The 12,603-nt window shown below is 41.6% G+C and overlaps 1 protein-coding gene across 2 annotated transcripts in view; it reads left to right on the top strand.

Moving 5' to 3' along the window:
• The window catches only part of dock1 (dedicator of cytokinesis 1), a 164,684-nt gene that overhangs the window by 56,689 nt on the left and 95,392 nt on the right, over positions 1 to 12,603 (top strand). For both annotated transcript variants that reach the window (XM_070927703.1, XM_070927702.1), the window contains 2 exons: positions 4,556 to 4,683; positions 7,030 to 7,125. In XM_070927703.1, the coding sequence (XP_070783804.1) occupies positions 4,556 to 4,683; positions 7,030 to 7,125 (224 nt within the window). The remainder of the gene's footprint in view (positions 1 to 4,555; positions 4,684 to 7,029; positions 7,126 to 12,603) is intronic.

Below are 12,603 nucleotides of genomic sequence, written 5' to 3'. Positions count from 1 at the left end.
AATTACCCACTTGCATGGCTGCTCTCTGCCTCCATCAACAGCAGATGTTCACTGTTTTTCAGTGTTGATGTTCAAATGTTTAGCATGAATGTACAAAAAAACAGATGAAATGGAATTTGGACCGGGTGTAATGGGACATTTGTCCTATTGAATAATATCTGATATTGAACATAGCGCAGTGTGAATGTCTCTGCCTTCAACTTAATGATCCATAGCAACATAAAATATTCTGATTGGTTTGGTCAGTTTAGTGAGTAACTATTGAAGGGCAATGCTCAGTGCTTGGTCCTCTGGTCATTACTATTGATCTGTTGCTTTAATTGTGCACATGCAAAGCCTCCCTGATGCTTGTGAATGGGCTGTTGATCAGCAGTGGGATGTGTTCCCGTGATGTACATGTGGCCTCTTTCGCTGCTCATTTCCCACAACAGCTCCACACAGTAGTACTCCAGTAGTTTTTGAGGTGCATGTGTGTTTTAAAAACAGCTTAATTGCCAAGTAAAACTGTCCTTTCCACATCAGCATCAAGCTGAGCTCCACTTTGCAGATGTTTTATCACAGGTAATGACCACTGAGATGAGCAAATGAGTTAGCCAGGCCGCTTTCAAGGTGATCTAATCAGCTGTGGTAAGTGCATATGCTCATGGGACTCATTCTTGGATGCATCCTAATCCCCAGGTGGTCCCTTAAAGGTTCCCTTGCCAGGCACTCCCAAAGTGAAATGTACTGGAATGCTTGGAGCAAATGAAAATGCAACTACATAGATGCTCAACCCTCAACATGGTCTCCACACGCTCATCAATATGCACTGAATGTGTTCACTGATGGAAGTGTTTTCTTTCCTGTAGGCTGCACAGTGATTAACATATTAACTGTTTCTGTGTAAAAGCACGTCTTAAATTAGTATTTTCCTGTCTCTGATGGGCTTATTTCTGTTCAAAATGACAACTTTAGACAGTAAGATGACATCCCTTTCTCCATGGATATCATCTAAACATTTGAAATTCAAATTCCGTGTGTTGAATGTGATTGGTATGCGTACGCCATTCCCTACTCGGATGAAAACTTAATGTTCTCAGAAAAGAGTGGAGTTTTTTTATTTTGGAGTTGTGTCACCTTCACTGTTGATGATGTAAAAGGAGAGAGAGGGACGGGACGCATAAATCACTTGCAAATGGGCTCATTGGAAGAGAACAAATATGTCAGCTGCTCTCCTGGTCTGTGTTAAAGGGGAAAATCACTGTAGCGTCTAAAATCTGTTTGCGCTTGAAGTTTGAGGAGAGCGCTCATGGCCTAGCTTGATAGTTCCAGTCTGCTTGTCTCGCTCCCACCCTGCTACTTGTGTGTGTGTGTGTGTGTGTGTGTGTGTGTGTCCATTTATGCGTCTGCGTGTGTTTGTTACCACCTGGGTGTATTTTGAGTTTGGAGGAGGTGCAAAGGGAATGAGGATTGGACCCCTGTAAAAAACAAGGTATTAAACACTCCACACAATGTGTTAGACGCCCTCAGATAGGAGATTTGCTTTTGTGTTCAAGCCCTGGAAGATTACTGAGCACATCTACACGTATACATAAAAACACACAGTTTCGCTTTAAGCTCTATCAGGCGGATAGCTTGGTGCTCTATCCCACAGCACCAAGAATACTTCAGTGCAGACATGGCTGTCACTTTGTGTCAGGGCTAGCTAACACGTGACAAGTTTCTTCTCAGGTATTTGCCAGTGAAAGCTTTATGTGAATAATAGCTGTTTTGTAGAGCAACCTGTCCAAAATACTGCCATCAGACAGAGGAGATTATTAAGTAATGATTTGTGGACCCTTTTCAGATGTTTAGTCAGAGCATTTGTCCATCCTCTAAACTCTGTCAAAGTTTTACATTGGCAAAATGACAGGCATCGCATGTTTTGCTAGAGCCACTATACTGGGAGGAGGGTTAGGGTTATTGTTAATGGTACTCTAGAGATTGCAAAGCGGGTTGCTTTGCTTTCATCTAATGCCGCCAGCGGGACTCCACTCTTCCAACACATAAGAGCCTGAAAGGATGTTGCAAGAGAAATGATGGATTTGCAATGGATGGTCGTCATAGTCCGCAGAGGATAAATATTCTTGATTTTGACGACCTCCTGCCCTGTCCTGTAGCACCACACTCAGGCTAGATTATCTTTTTTTTTTTTAGATACTTCAAAATATGCAGGAAAGATTACCATGACATTTACTGAGCACAGTCACAAAGAGGGAACCCTTTTTGATTTAGGTGTCAGCTCAACCTTCATCTTGTGCCATCCATCTGCCTTTGTATGTAATATGTCTCAAAATGTAATTTGTGAATTACTGTGAAATTGAGAGAGCAATTTAATGATCCTGAAAGGATGAGCTTCATGTATTTTGGTCACAATGTTACCTTATCCATTGCACCACCCTTGAGCCCAAAAATCAGATGCAAATATTTGTACACTTTCATGCTCATCAGAGGATAAACTCATGATTTGGTGAACAACTTTCCTGTGGCGCCACCTTCAGGCCAAACTTTACAGGTTTCCCCAACAAATTGAAAGAATATAAAAATTGCAATGTTTTCTCTCCATTTTCCATTTTTCCATTTTTTTTAAAGTTTTAGTCTTGTTTATTAATTTCTTACAAACATCTCTCACTTGTTCTGATCTGTGTCATTTTATAACATAATTGCTAAATAATGATTAATCATTTGCACCCCATATTTAGTTGATTTACTATCTTCTAGAGAACCTCCCCCCCAGTTATTTTTACATTAGCTTTATTAAAAGCAATTTAAAATGAGTCCAGCAACCATGAGCGATTTCCTAGATTGGTAGAAGAGTATCATCCTGTAATTGATGAACTAATCAATGTCTGAATTAGAAATTTAATTTCAAGTTCTCCAGGAGTCTTTATTTGTTAAATTGCTAATTACTATGTAATGCATTCATTACCCTTTTATTACAGTGCCTCATCATGGCCTCTGTGTGGAACTCTGATTAATGCCAGTAATACTGACATGGAAACAGCTTCTGAGGACATGAAGACGTTCATTTCAGTCAAAGATGCTGTTCTGTGTTTATTTTGTGTTTCTTTTTTTGTTGGTGGATGTTGAGGTGAAAGCATTGACTCTTCCTTTCTTCATCTCTCTTCATGGAATCACTCCATACTGCTCAGTTTTACATGTAGTTCCTTTAGAAAGGAACACTGATTGGATTCATGTTCAACACCTCTGGGTGTTGTTTATGAAGAGGTCACCATAGTTCATGGTATTCATTATGCGTTACATCCCGCTGTTTGTCATTCGGCCTTGAGCAGCATTGACAATTGACAAAGCTTTATGTGTGCTGTGTGTGTTTTGATGAGTAATGAAGTTAAAATTGTATTTTGCCCCAGTTGATTGGCTTATTAAAGCTGTAACATTGTCTGTGAAGCAGAGAGATTGTATTGATTGTGAATTGAAATCCGTTGCTGGGTGGCCATTTAGAGTAGCGGTGTGCACATTGTCATTAAGATTGTTATTTGAAGAGTACTGTCCTTGTAGCCTGCCACTGTATTGGTGATGATTTCACTCAGTGTACTGCTCTTTTGTTCTCGTTCTTTTCTTTTAATATGACATTAATATCAATACTCTGCCTTTGTGTGTGTGAGGAAGACTGTTTCAGTGCACTGCATGGGGGCATAGAGAGGCGTTTTTTCTTTTTGTTTTCCTTTCTTGCAGAGGGATTATCAATTTATATTTATACCAGTTATATGTAGCAGTGGACAGAAAACTGATTTGCTTTCCCCTCCATAAATCTATAAAATACTCACTTAACCTCCTAAATGATACTCCCCCATCTTCTAAATTGAACCAACCTAACTCCAGTCCTTGTCCCTAGGCTTTAAATATGACCCACACACATACATAAATGCCACTAAGATTGGAATCGGATGGTTTAATAAAAAATATGATAATTTTGTGGCAGACTGCCTCCATGAGAATACTTTCTGGCTTATCGCTGCTGGTCCTCCATGTCCAATTGCCAACCAAATCTCTACCCTCTGCATATGGAAATTCACCTTTTGATGTTACCGTCAACATCGAGCTAACACTTTTGGTTGGGTTTAGTTGCATGTTGTGTAGAATTTTAATTGTGACTGTTGGTTTTTCACGCTGTTGATAAATGTAATGTTGAAATTGAATTAGCTGAGGTGGCGTCACTGGGTGGTTTGGTAATTCATTATTTTTCGTACCTGATATTGCAAGGGAGGTTTTCGATTGTGCTCTGAAAATGTTTTTGGCTCTGATTGGCTTTTGTTCCGGCAGTCGTGCTGTTGTACTGTAACAACTCTAAGGGATTTTTGGGAGCTTTTGCCACATTCAGTTTAATTAATGAATTTATTTTATACATTGTTTTAATTTAATCCTCTGAGCTGTGAGGAAGCCATTAACAAGCTGCATGCGTCTTCATTGAGAGCGTGTCGAGAGCATATGCTGTACTTGTGCCTTGTGCGATCCATCACCTGCTCCTTGTGTTGAGCGGCATTGTGAATGTGTGTATTTGGTGGTGTCCCTGCAGATTGCCGCGAGATCCTCCTGCCGCTGATGACGGACCAGCTGAAGTTCCACCTGGAGAAGCGGGAGGAACCGAAGGCTTGCTGCCAGCTGCTTAGTGACATCCTTGAGGTGCTCTACAGGAAGGATGTGGTGAGGAACACAACTCTCCAGCTTCCTGCACTTTTGTTTCCCTCTGGGATAAACAGTAACAAGGGGATCCAGGAGTCCCTCCATAAAGAAGAACATTTGGACTGTGGTTATTTTATTGAATAGCTAGTAATCAGTGTGCTGTTCTTAATTTATTTTATTGCCCTGCGTGCCCTGAAAGTTTTTTATAGCACTGTTAATTTACTCACCTGTAGAGTTGGCTATGCTCAGTAATTCATTGCTCAGGGTGGCTAGAGGCCATCTTCAACACCATGAACATGCTCCAAGAACATGATGATGAGCTCTGCCCTTGGTGTTTCATAGCCGGGTATGTAGCCAGTCAAAGCTAATGTTTGTTCTTTTCATAATCGATTCGATCGATAAAGTGAAAGAAAACAGCCACAAAGTTCCCACAGCTGAAGGTGACGTCTTCAGATTGCTTGTTTTGTTTGAGCAAGAATCCAAACCCCCAAAACATTAAATTCACAATTACATAAAATGGAGAAAAGCAGCAAATTTTCACAAGCTGAAATGAAAAATCCTTGATAAATGACTTCAAATAATGAATTGTCAAAGTTACAGAAATAACATTTTCACTGAAGTCTACATCCTTCACACTCGGGCGTGATGCTCAGACCTTGCACACAAAATAACACACATACACCCAAACACTCAGCTACTTCTCAAGAGTGTTTCATCCTTTTCCATGCCCAGACTCCTGATGTCCTCCCTGGGGCCCTCTCAGACTCCCCTTGCCATTGATCACCACGGCCTGGCCTCCCACACTCCACTCTGCTAGGGATTATCCACCTCTCCCACTGCCTTTCACACTTCTCCTCCTCCTCTTTGTCTCTTGTTTTGCTGCTTCCACTCCCTACCTTGCTCTCTCTTTCATACCTGTCCTGCACTACGCACTTCTATAAACTCAAGTGCACACATAGATTAGGAAAGGAACAGGATGGGAGAGAAAACCACTGTGGATACTTCTGACCACTTGAGAGTTATCAAGAGACTTATATCTTGTTAGGAATAAGGATCAAATTGTATATTTTCCCCTCAAATAGCTACAAAAACCGGAACTCTTCATATATATGTTTATATATTTATGAAGTCTATACAGACTGGGATTGTTTTCTAAAAAAACAGTGTGGGAGTCGTTCGTCGTGGGAATTGTGCATCACACTTGCTGCTTTGGAAGGCAATATCTGACACTCCCTCCTCAGATAGTTTATTCTCCCCAGTGCACAGACTCACAATTCCCCCACAGACAGGAAGATAGCAGGAAACAGCGCTATACCCACTCAAACTCACTAATAGGCAAGTCCAAGGAATATTGTCCCACTTATGACAACAACGCAACTGCCCCATGGGTGTTTCCCCCTCCAAAAGCTGGGATTTGCAATGTATGAATCATTTTTGCTACATTAGTCATATTTGTCAGGTCTTTTGCACAAAATGTCTTCAAAGTATCTTCAGAGTTTCAAGTTTTTGTAGAGCAGTATTAACATTTTATTCTATTAATAAATACAAACAGATTCTTTGTTTTGCAATGTCACAAAAAGCAGTAAAGACATCACAGTTTTTTTTAACCACTTTGTGCTTTTAGTTAGAAGGATATCTCAAAAACCTGTGGACAGATTTCAGTGAAATTTGGTGGAAAGTTGAGTCATGACCAAGAAACAAGCATTTTTGGTCATTTCATCACTTCGTGCATTTCTTGAAATTAAAAGAGGAATCTCCCATGAACCACTTCAACAGCATTTTCTTTGTGCCCTTATTCTATCTGTGGTGATGTGTTTTTGTTATTTGAGCAGACAACTTGCCAAAAGTACATGACAAGCTTTGACGACCATCTGAATCACCAACAGCCTCTCAGAATCGAGGTTTAAGGGTTCTGTCTAGACACTTCAGTTTGCACTGATATTCAATAGTCATTCACTCAAAATATCTTGTAAATCAGATGGAGGCAACAATTTTAAAATTAGAAGTCAAAAGCACAGACTGTAGTGCAGCAAAATGATGTTTTGCAACCATTGGTAAAACATTATTGTCCTCTTTTTTTCTGCCTGTAATGCTTTCAGTACAACCTTGTGTGCAGTATGACTCATGTAAATAATGTCTGCTCTGTCGGACGCGTTTATAGTCATTGTGGGAAATGTAGGAAAAGCAGGTTGTGAAAATGGATACACTAGAAAATACATCATCTAATGCTGCCAGATGCCGATAAAGTCTTTGAATCACTGAACGTCACTGTAGATTTTTTTTTCTCTCAAATGCTCATCATGTTACTCGTTTCACTGTCTCCTTCCCTATGTTTGTGTGTTGATATGTGAATGTGTGTTCTTGCAGGGTCCCACCCAGTGGCACGTTCAGATCATCATGGAGAAGCTGCTGAGGACTGTTAACAGGACAGTCATTTCTATGGGCCGCGATTCCCCTCACATCGTAAGTTTGTCTGATTCTCTGCAACTATTAGCTGCGCACCCACGACTAGTTCTCCTTCACTCTGTTTGTTTTTTTCTGGTTGTCACACACATGCATACTCGTACACACACACACACCAATTTAGAGGCCCCTGTACCACGACCAGCTTAACTCCCACAGGCCCACTGCAACTCCAAATCCATTCCAAAGCTATCATTAAAGGTCTACCTTGGCAGAATGCTTTCACACAACCTCAATCTAAGAGTGGCTTTGATCTGCTCATATCGTTCTCCAGCCAGCTGTTTGTGCACCGATCTGTGTATGCTTTGTTTTGCCGTTTCATGATTTATTTATGTGTGCGTTTGCCTGTTTGTGTGTCTGATCCCTCACTTATTAGAACATTTCTGAAGCTATGTGCTGTAATCTAATCAGTGTACCCCACCCCCCTCACTGCCGTTAGCATCCTCCGAATCACTCTCTCAGCTAGAGCTCGGTAGCAATTAATGCACTTATCAGTCATCGTATAAATATGCTGTCTGCTTGATGTGCGTGGCAAAGCCTTCATCCTTTTTCATGAGTCCAAAGAGTCCAATGAATGTCGGCATCTATATTCCTTGAGTCACGATTGTCAACTTCTGTATTCTTTGACATCCTGTTGATGCTTGTATTCATTAGAGCTGCATGTAGCTTGTGATGTGACTTTGAAAGTGAGACTTGGGTAATAAACATATGCCGTTTTTATGCAAGGTTTTATGATGGCGATTCCTCTGAGGGCGCTTAAAGGTACTTTTACTGCCCACTTAAATACAGCTAAGTGATGAGAGAGACATTTCCTTCTGGACAAATCAAGTATGTATAGGAAAATGAGTCGTATGATACTGGCTGATGACATTGATACTTTTACTGGTTGGCTTAGCATCCTTTCCCTCCTGTCTTGGAATATTTATCGTGTTTGTGTGTGTGTCTATGCTCAGCACCCTCTCCATCTGGGGAGCAGCAGGAAACGGCGTCACCTGTTTAAATGGAAGCTTATCTGCTTTTATTACCAGTCACTGAGCCACACCAGCAGAGAGTGATTTAATAAAGCCAACAGTGCCCAGAGTTATTATCACACACTAATCATGCACTGTGTGTTTGTCAGCGTGTGTGTGATGTCATAGTGCTAAAATACGTCCGCAGCTCTCATTCATGTGTCCTCTCTCTTCACTCTCTCTCTCGCATGCTTCCTTTCTTTCTAAGTTACAGTGAAGTGATTTTGTCTTGTAGAGATTCTCTAGCTGGTCCTTCATTCCATCTCGCCCTCTGTCCAAAGGTATTACAGCAATGCACCAAGCTAATTGTGTAAATGGGGAGACCTGTTGTGTAATAGATCGGCAGCATAATGTAAAGCTAATGAATCTGTGAGTTGAGCTGAGGCCTCCCTGCTGCCCCTTCTCTCCCAGCCAGCTGCCTGGAGGGGGTCTAGGACTCCCACTTACTCTCCCTCTCTCCCTCCTCCAATCTTTTCATTTCTATGCCAGGCATACAGATTCTGCATCTTCCCGCCTGGCTCAGGGTCAGAGAGTTTGCAAAGTAGGATTTGGAAAAGAAGACCAGCTGTCTTTGCGGCTCACCGTCTACTGTTGCCGTTTTTTCCGCTGTTATTTTTCACTGCAGTGGGATCCTTTTGATCATGTTTTTCAGATATGGAACTTACCTACCACTTTGTCTAAAAGGCTATCAACACTGAAGGCTGCACACGCAGGTCTCCTTTCTGCTCTATTATACTAAGTGCATCCATATCAGCGTCCCCCTGTGGTGTAGGTGAAATGGCGTCCCCTGTTTCAAGCAGTGGCTGCTGAATGGCGAGAAAGCAGACCAGCCTCCTTTCTGGCTAATGAAACTGCTCTACCCATGACCTTCTGGGGTCCTTATTGAAAGTATCTACTTTGTATACACGTGCTGCCGCTGCCCTCTACCTTACTTCACTCCCTTATACACAGCTTGCTTTTATTGTCCCCACTGACCCCTGCCTTTTGTCAGCTGCCGTCTCTATAGGTAGCTAGCCGCTGTACTTGACTGCCTTGACATTTCTAAGTACCTGCATAATATCAGTCAGCGTGCAGTGTCCTTTTACCCAGTGGGAGTTGGAGGTCACATCAAAGCCTTGTCTTTCTGAAACCACTATGGCTCTATACATTATACAGCACTTGAACAGACAGAACAGACAAAAGCTGCATTTGAAGCAGGTCCTCAAATCACTATTTAATGATCAATAAGGTTGGTGTGAATTTTTAACAGCTATGAGACCCAGTTCGTGCAGCTGGAAGTGTCGTAGCTTTCTAATCAGAGGACTGTTGTTGCAGCCACTGGGTACTGCTGCCTACTCTGCAGGCAGGTTGCGCGCTGCTGCTCACACAACACGGCAGCCAACCACCGACCTTGTTCTTCTGAGTGGCAGCCTCTTACATTTAGATTTATGCATTAACGTTCTACTCTGTCTCCCGCCTCTCTCGCTCTCTCTCTCTCCGTATCGTCTCTTTCCTTTCTCCTCCCTTCTGGTGGTGGTGGACACAGAATGTTGATGAGGATGATCACAGTGACGGCTTGGGGGGCGTCGGTTTTGTTGTGTGTGTGTGTGTTGTCACCGCAGTGCTACGCCTGTTGGCAACTTAGACACAGCATCGCCACACATTTGCATCGTTGGACATCCTAGCAGGCTATATCTTTATATTCATGTCCACCCTCACACGGGTTGAGGTGAGTCCTTGTGAATACATTTACATTAGGATAGCAGCAGAAACATTTTGGCTGTCCCAGCTGAAATCACCAAGTTTCTACCTTTAATGCCCTTGAATTACATTTCCTCTAGTTTAAGTCCTGCAGATACACATGGATAAGAAGCTGCAGCTGAAAAAATCTGTGTGACACACTTGTCTCCTGCTTTTAAAGTTCCAACCAAACCAATAAAACTAACCTGTGTATTTTTTCTCTTTCTGTCATGTTATCCAAACTGACCTTTGCATATTTTGTTATGCATTGTCAGCAAACACCTAAATGTCAAAATGAATAATATAGTGTACCTAACAGACTTGAGGATAAATTGGAGACAGTGGAGATTGTTACAGTTGGCTTTACCTCAGTGTTGTCTAAAAGACCTATTGAACTTTTCATAGCTGTAGTTTTGGTAGTTGTGGTGATAGTTGGCTTTAGTGCTTCATGGTTATCCTGACGATTTTCCTGCAGTATGCAGAAGGATTGGAGTGGAGAGCTGCAGAGGAAGGACTCTGTGTTATTGATTGACAGTATGGGGCTGACCATCTATAGGGGCTGGAGCTCATTCTTTGCTGAATGCACTCACTGACCGAATACATTGCAACAAAGCCATCTCAGTGACGTCTAGTCAGATCAGAACCCTCTCTGTACCACTCACTCTCTTTCTATCTCTGTATTTATATCTGTTTCTGTCCAAATATTCCTCTCAGCAGCTCCTTGCTTCTCTCTTTCTGTCTTCTCTCCCTCTCCCTCTCTCCTGCTGGCCAGATTGCTGCAGAGCTCTTACAGAAAAGAAGCATAGTGAGATGTGGCACTGCATCATAATGCCTCAAACATGCACTTATCACTCACTCGCTGCACCTCTCCACTCCTCTCCTGTGCTGAAACTTGGACTGAGAGTTCTCTTGGGTTTATTGACCCGACGATAACTCATGTCAGGCGTGTGCTCACTGTCAACACTGTGTGAAAACCACTGGGACTCACATGGTGATGTTTGTCACCTTCAAATTATAGAGGACTGCGGTTAAAGGTTGTAAGAATGCGAGATGTGAAGCTGCACTGGGTGTCTTGTTTGTACCCTCAGTACTGTCCTGTAAACATTCACCCGAGGGAAGCCCTGTGGAGATGTCTCTTCTACAGGGGAGAGGAGGTGGAGCAGTATTGCCCTGGAGCAATATTGGTTCTTGCAGCTTCCTCCATGTGAGGGTGACTCTGCATCTCTGGGGCATTTACTCAAAGCTTTGTCCCCAGTTTACCTCATGGTTTCACCTCGTTGCTGGTCTGCACCAACATCAGGCAGGTGCACACACACCAACGCACGAACGTGCCCGAAAGTCCATAGACGGCATTAAAGTGAGGATGATAAGGGCAAGAACTGTGCTGTGAGTATAAGCTTTGGATCAGAAGCAGGTTCTAAGGCAGGTTGACATCCTGCACCAGAAGCACTTTGCTGCTTATCCCTCTGTTGTATTCTGCTCTCGTGTTATGCCACCATACAACATCAAAGAGATACAGGGCTGATTTTAGGTGTATTTTCAAGCTTATTTCCTGCTTTTCATCTCACAAGATTGCAGAGTTGATTGTTTTGCATACAGAGTTTTCAAACTAAGCACAAGTGAAATCCTAAATTATAGGGTTGGTTCACCCAAATTGCAAAAAGACATATTTCATCCCATAGTAGTGTTTAGCCACGCAGATACTTGTAGTTTTGTTTGCTTACCTTTTGAGATATTTGTCTCTGGTATTTCTGCAATTGAGGTGAATGACATTTTGTTTGTGGCGCTCACAGCATTGAAGAAATTACATTTAAACATTTCAAAAGCAACATATCTTTCCAGAAGCAGTGACACTGGGTAATTAAGACATCACAATCCAGGGCAAATATATATAATATCTATTTAAGATGGTGCTAAAAGCTACATACGATTAGAGGTGAGTGAGAAAATATCTTTTTTTTGTCATCTGGGTTAGCCGACCCTTTGACTAATATGCTAGAATGCTACGCAAATGATACTCCGTCTTCTTCAGACTTTGAGAGCTCTGTAGATGTCTGTTTTTATTTTTTATATTTTGCATATTAAATGTCTTTATTTTTGTTTCTTTTTTAAAAAAACAGTATAAAATACACAGTATTGCACATAATAAATCAATTGCACTTCTTTAAGGTACAGATAAACATCTACTTCTCTCTTGATGCTACAGCGTAACTACTGAAAGAAACCAACCCCGCATGTACAAGAGTGGAGGTGTGAATCACATGTAGCCAACAGAAAGCAGCATGTTGGAGCTTGTGAAGGTCAAACCAGTGATCTATTAGTTTGCTAGGTAATGTTGTGACAGTAGATAAAGACGTTTCTTTTATGCCCTTGATACCACTTTGGCACATGTCCTGTGTTTTTTGGGCAGTGTTTTTGGCTTTGAGAGAGATTTCGGTGTTACGCTCCTGCAGGCGTTGTTAACCTAATGTTATTTCCTTTTAGATATTTGCTGCTTTTCCACTCATTAAAATGGTATTAGCCCTATTTGATGCTATACAACATATATTTATATATAGTAAATGCAAATATTATTTTGGCTGTACATAGTCTTTGAACCCAGTATGGCGTCACTACATGAGTTTTTACTTTACAGTTGAATAGATTGGAAGCGATGAGGAGGGGGGGGAAAGAAAAAAAAAAACTTTTAAGTTATTCTCTTTAAAAATTGTTTCTTTAAAAGCTAGAAAATATCCTGCAAAATCCGAGG

The sequence above is a fragment of the Enoplosus armatus genome, chromosome 20 (assembly GCF_043641665.1).
Source record: "Enoplosus armatus isolate fEnoArm2 chromosome 20, fEnoArm2.hap1, whole genome shotgun sequence".
Taxonomy (NCBI): Eukaryota; Metazoa; Chordata; class Actinopteri; order Centrarchiformes; family Enoplosidae; genus Enoplosus; species Enoplosus armatus.
This window is presented reverse-complemented; position numbering and strand designations above follow the sequence as displayed.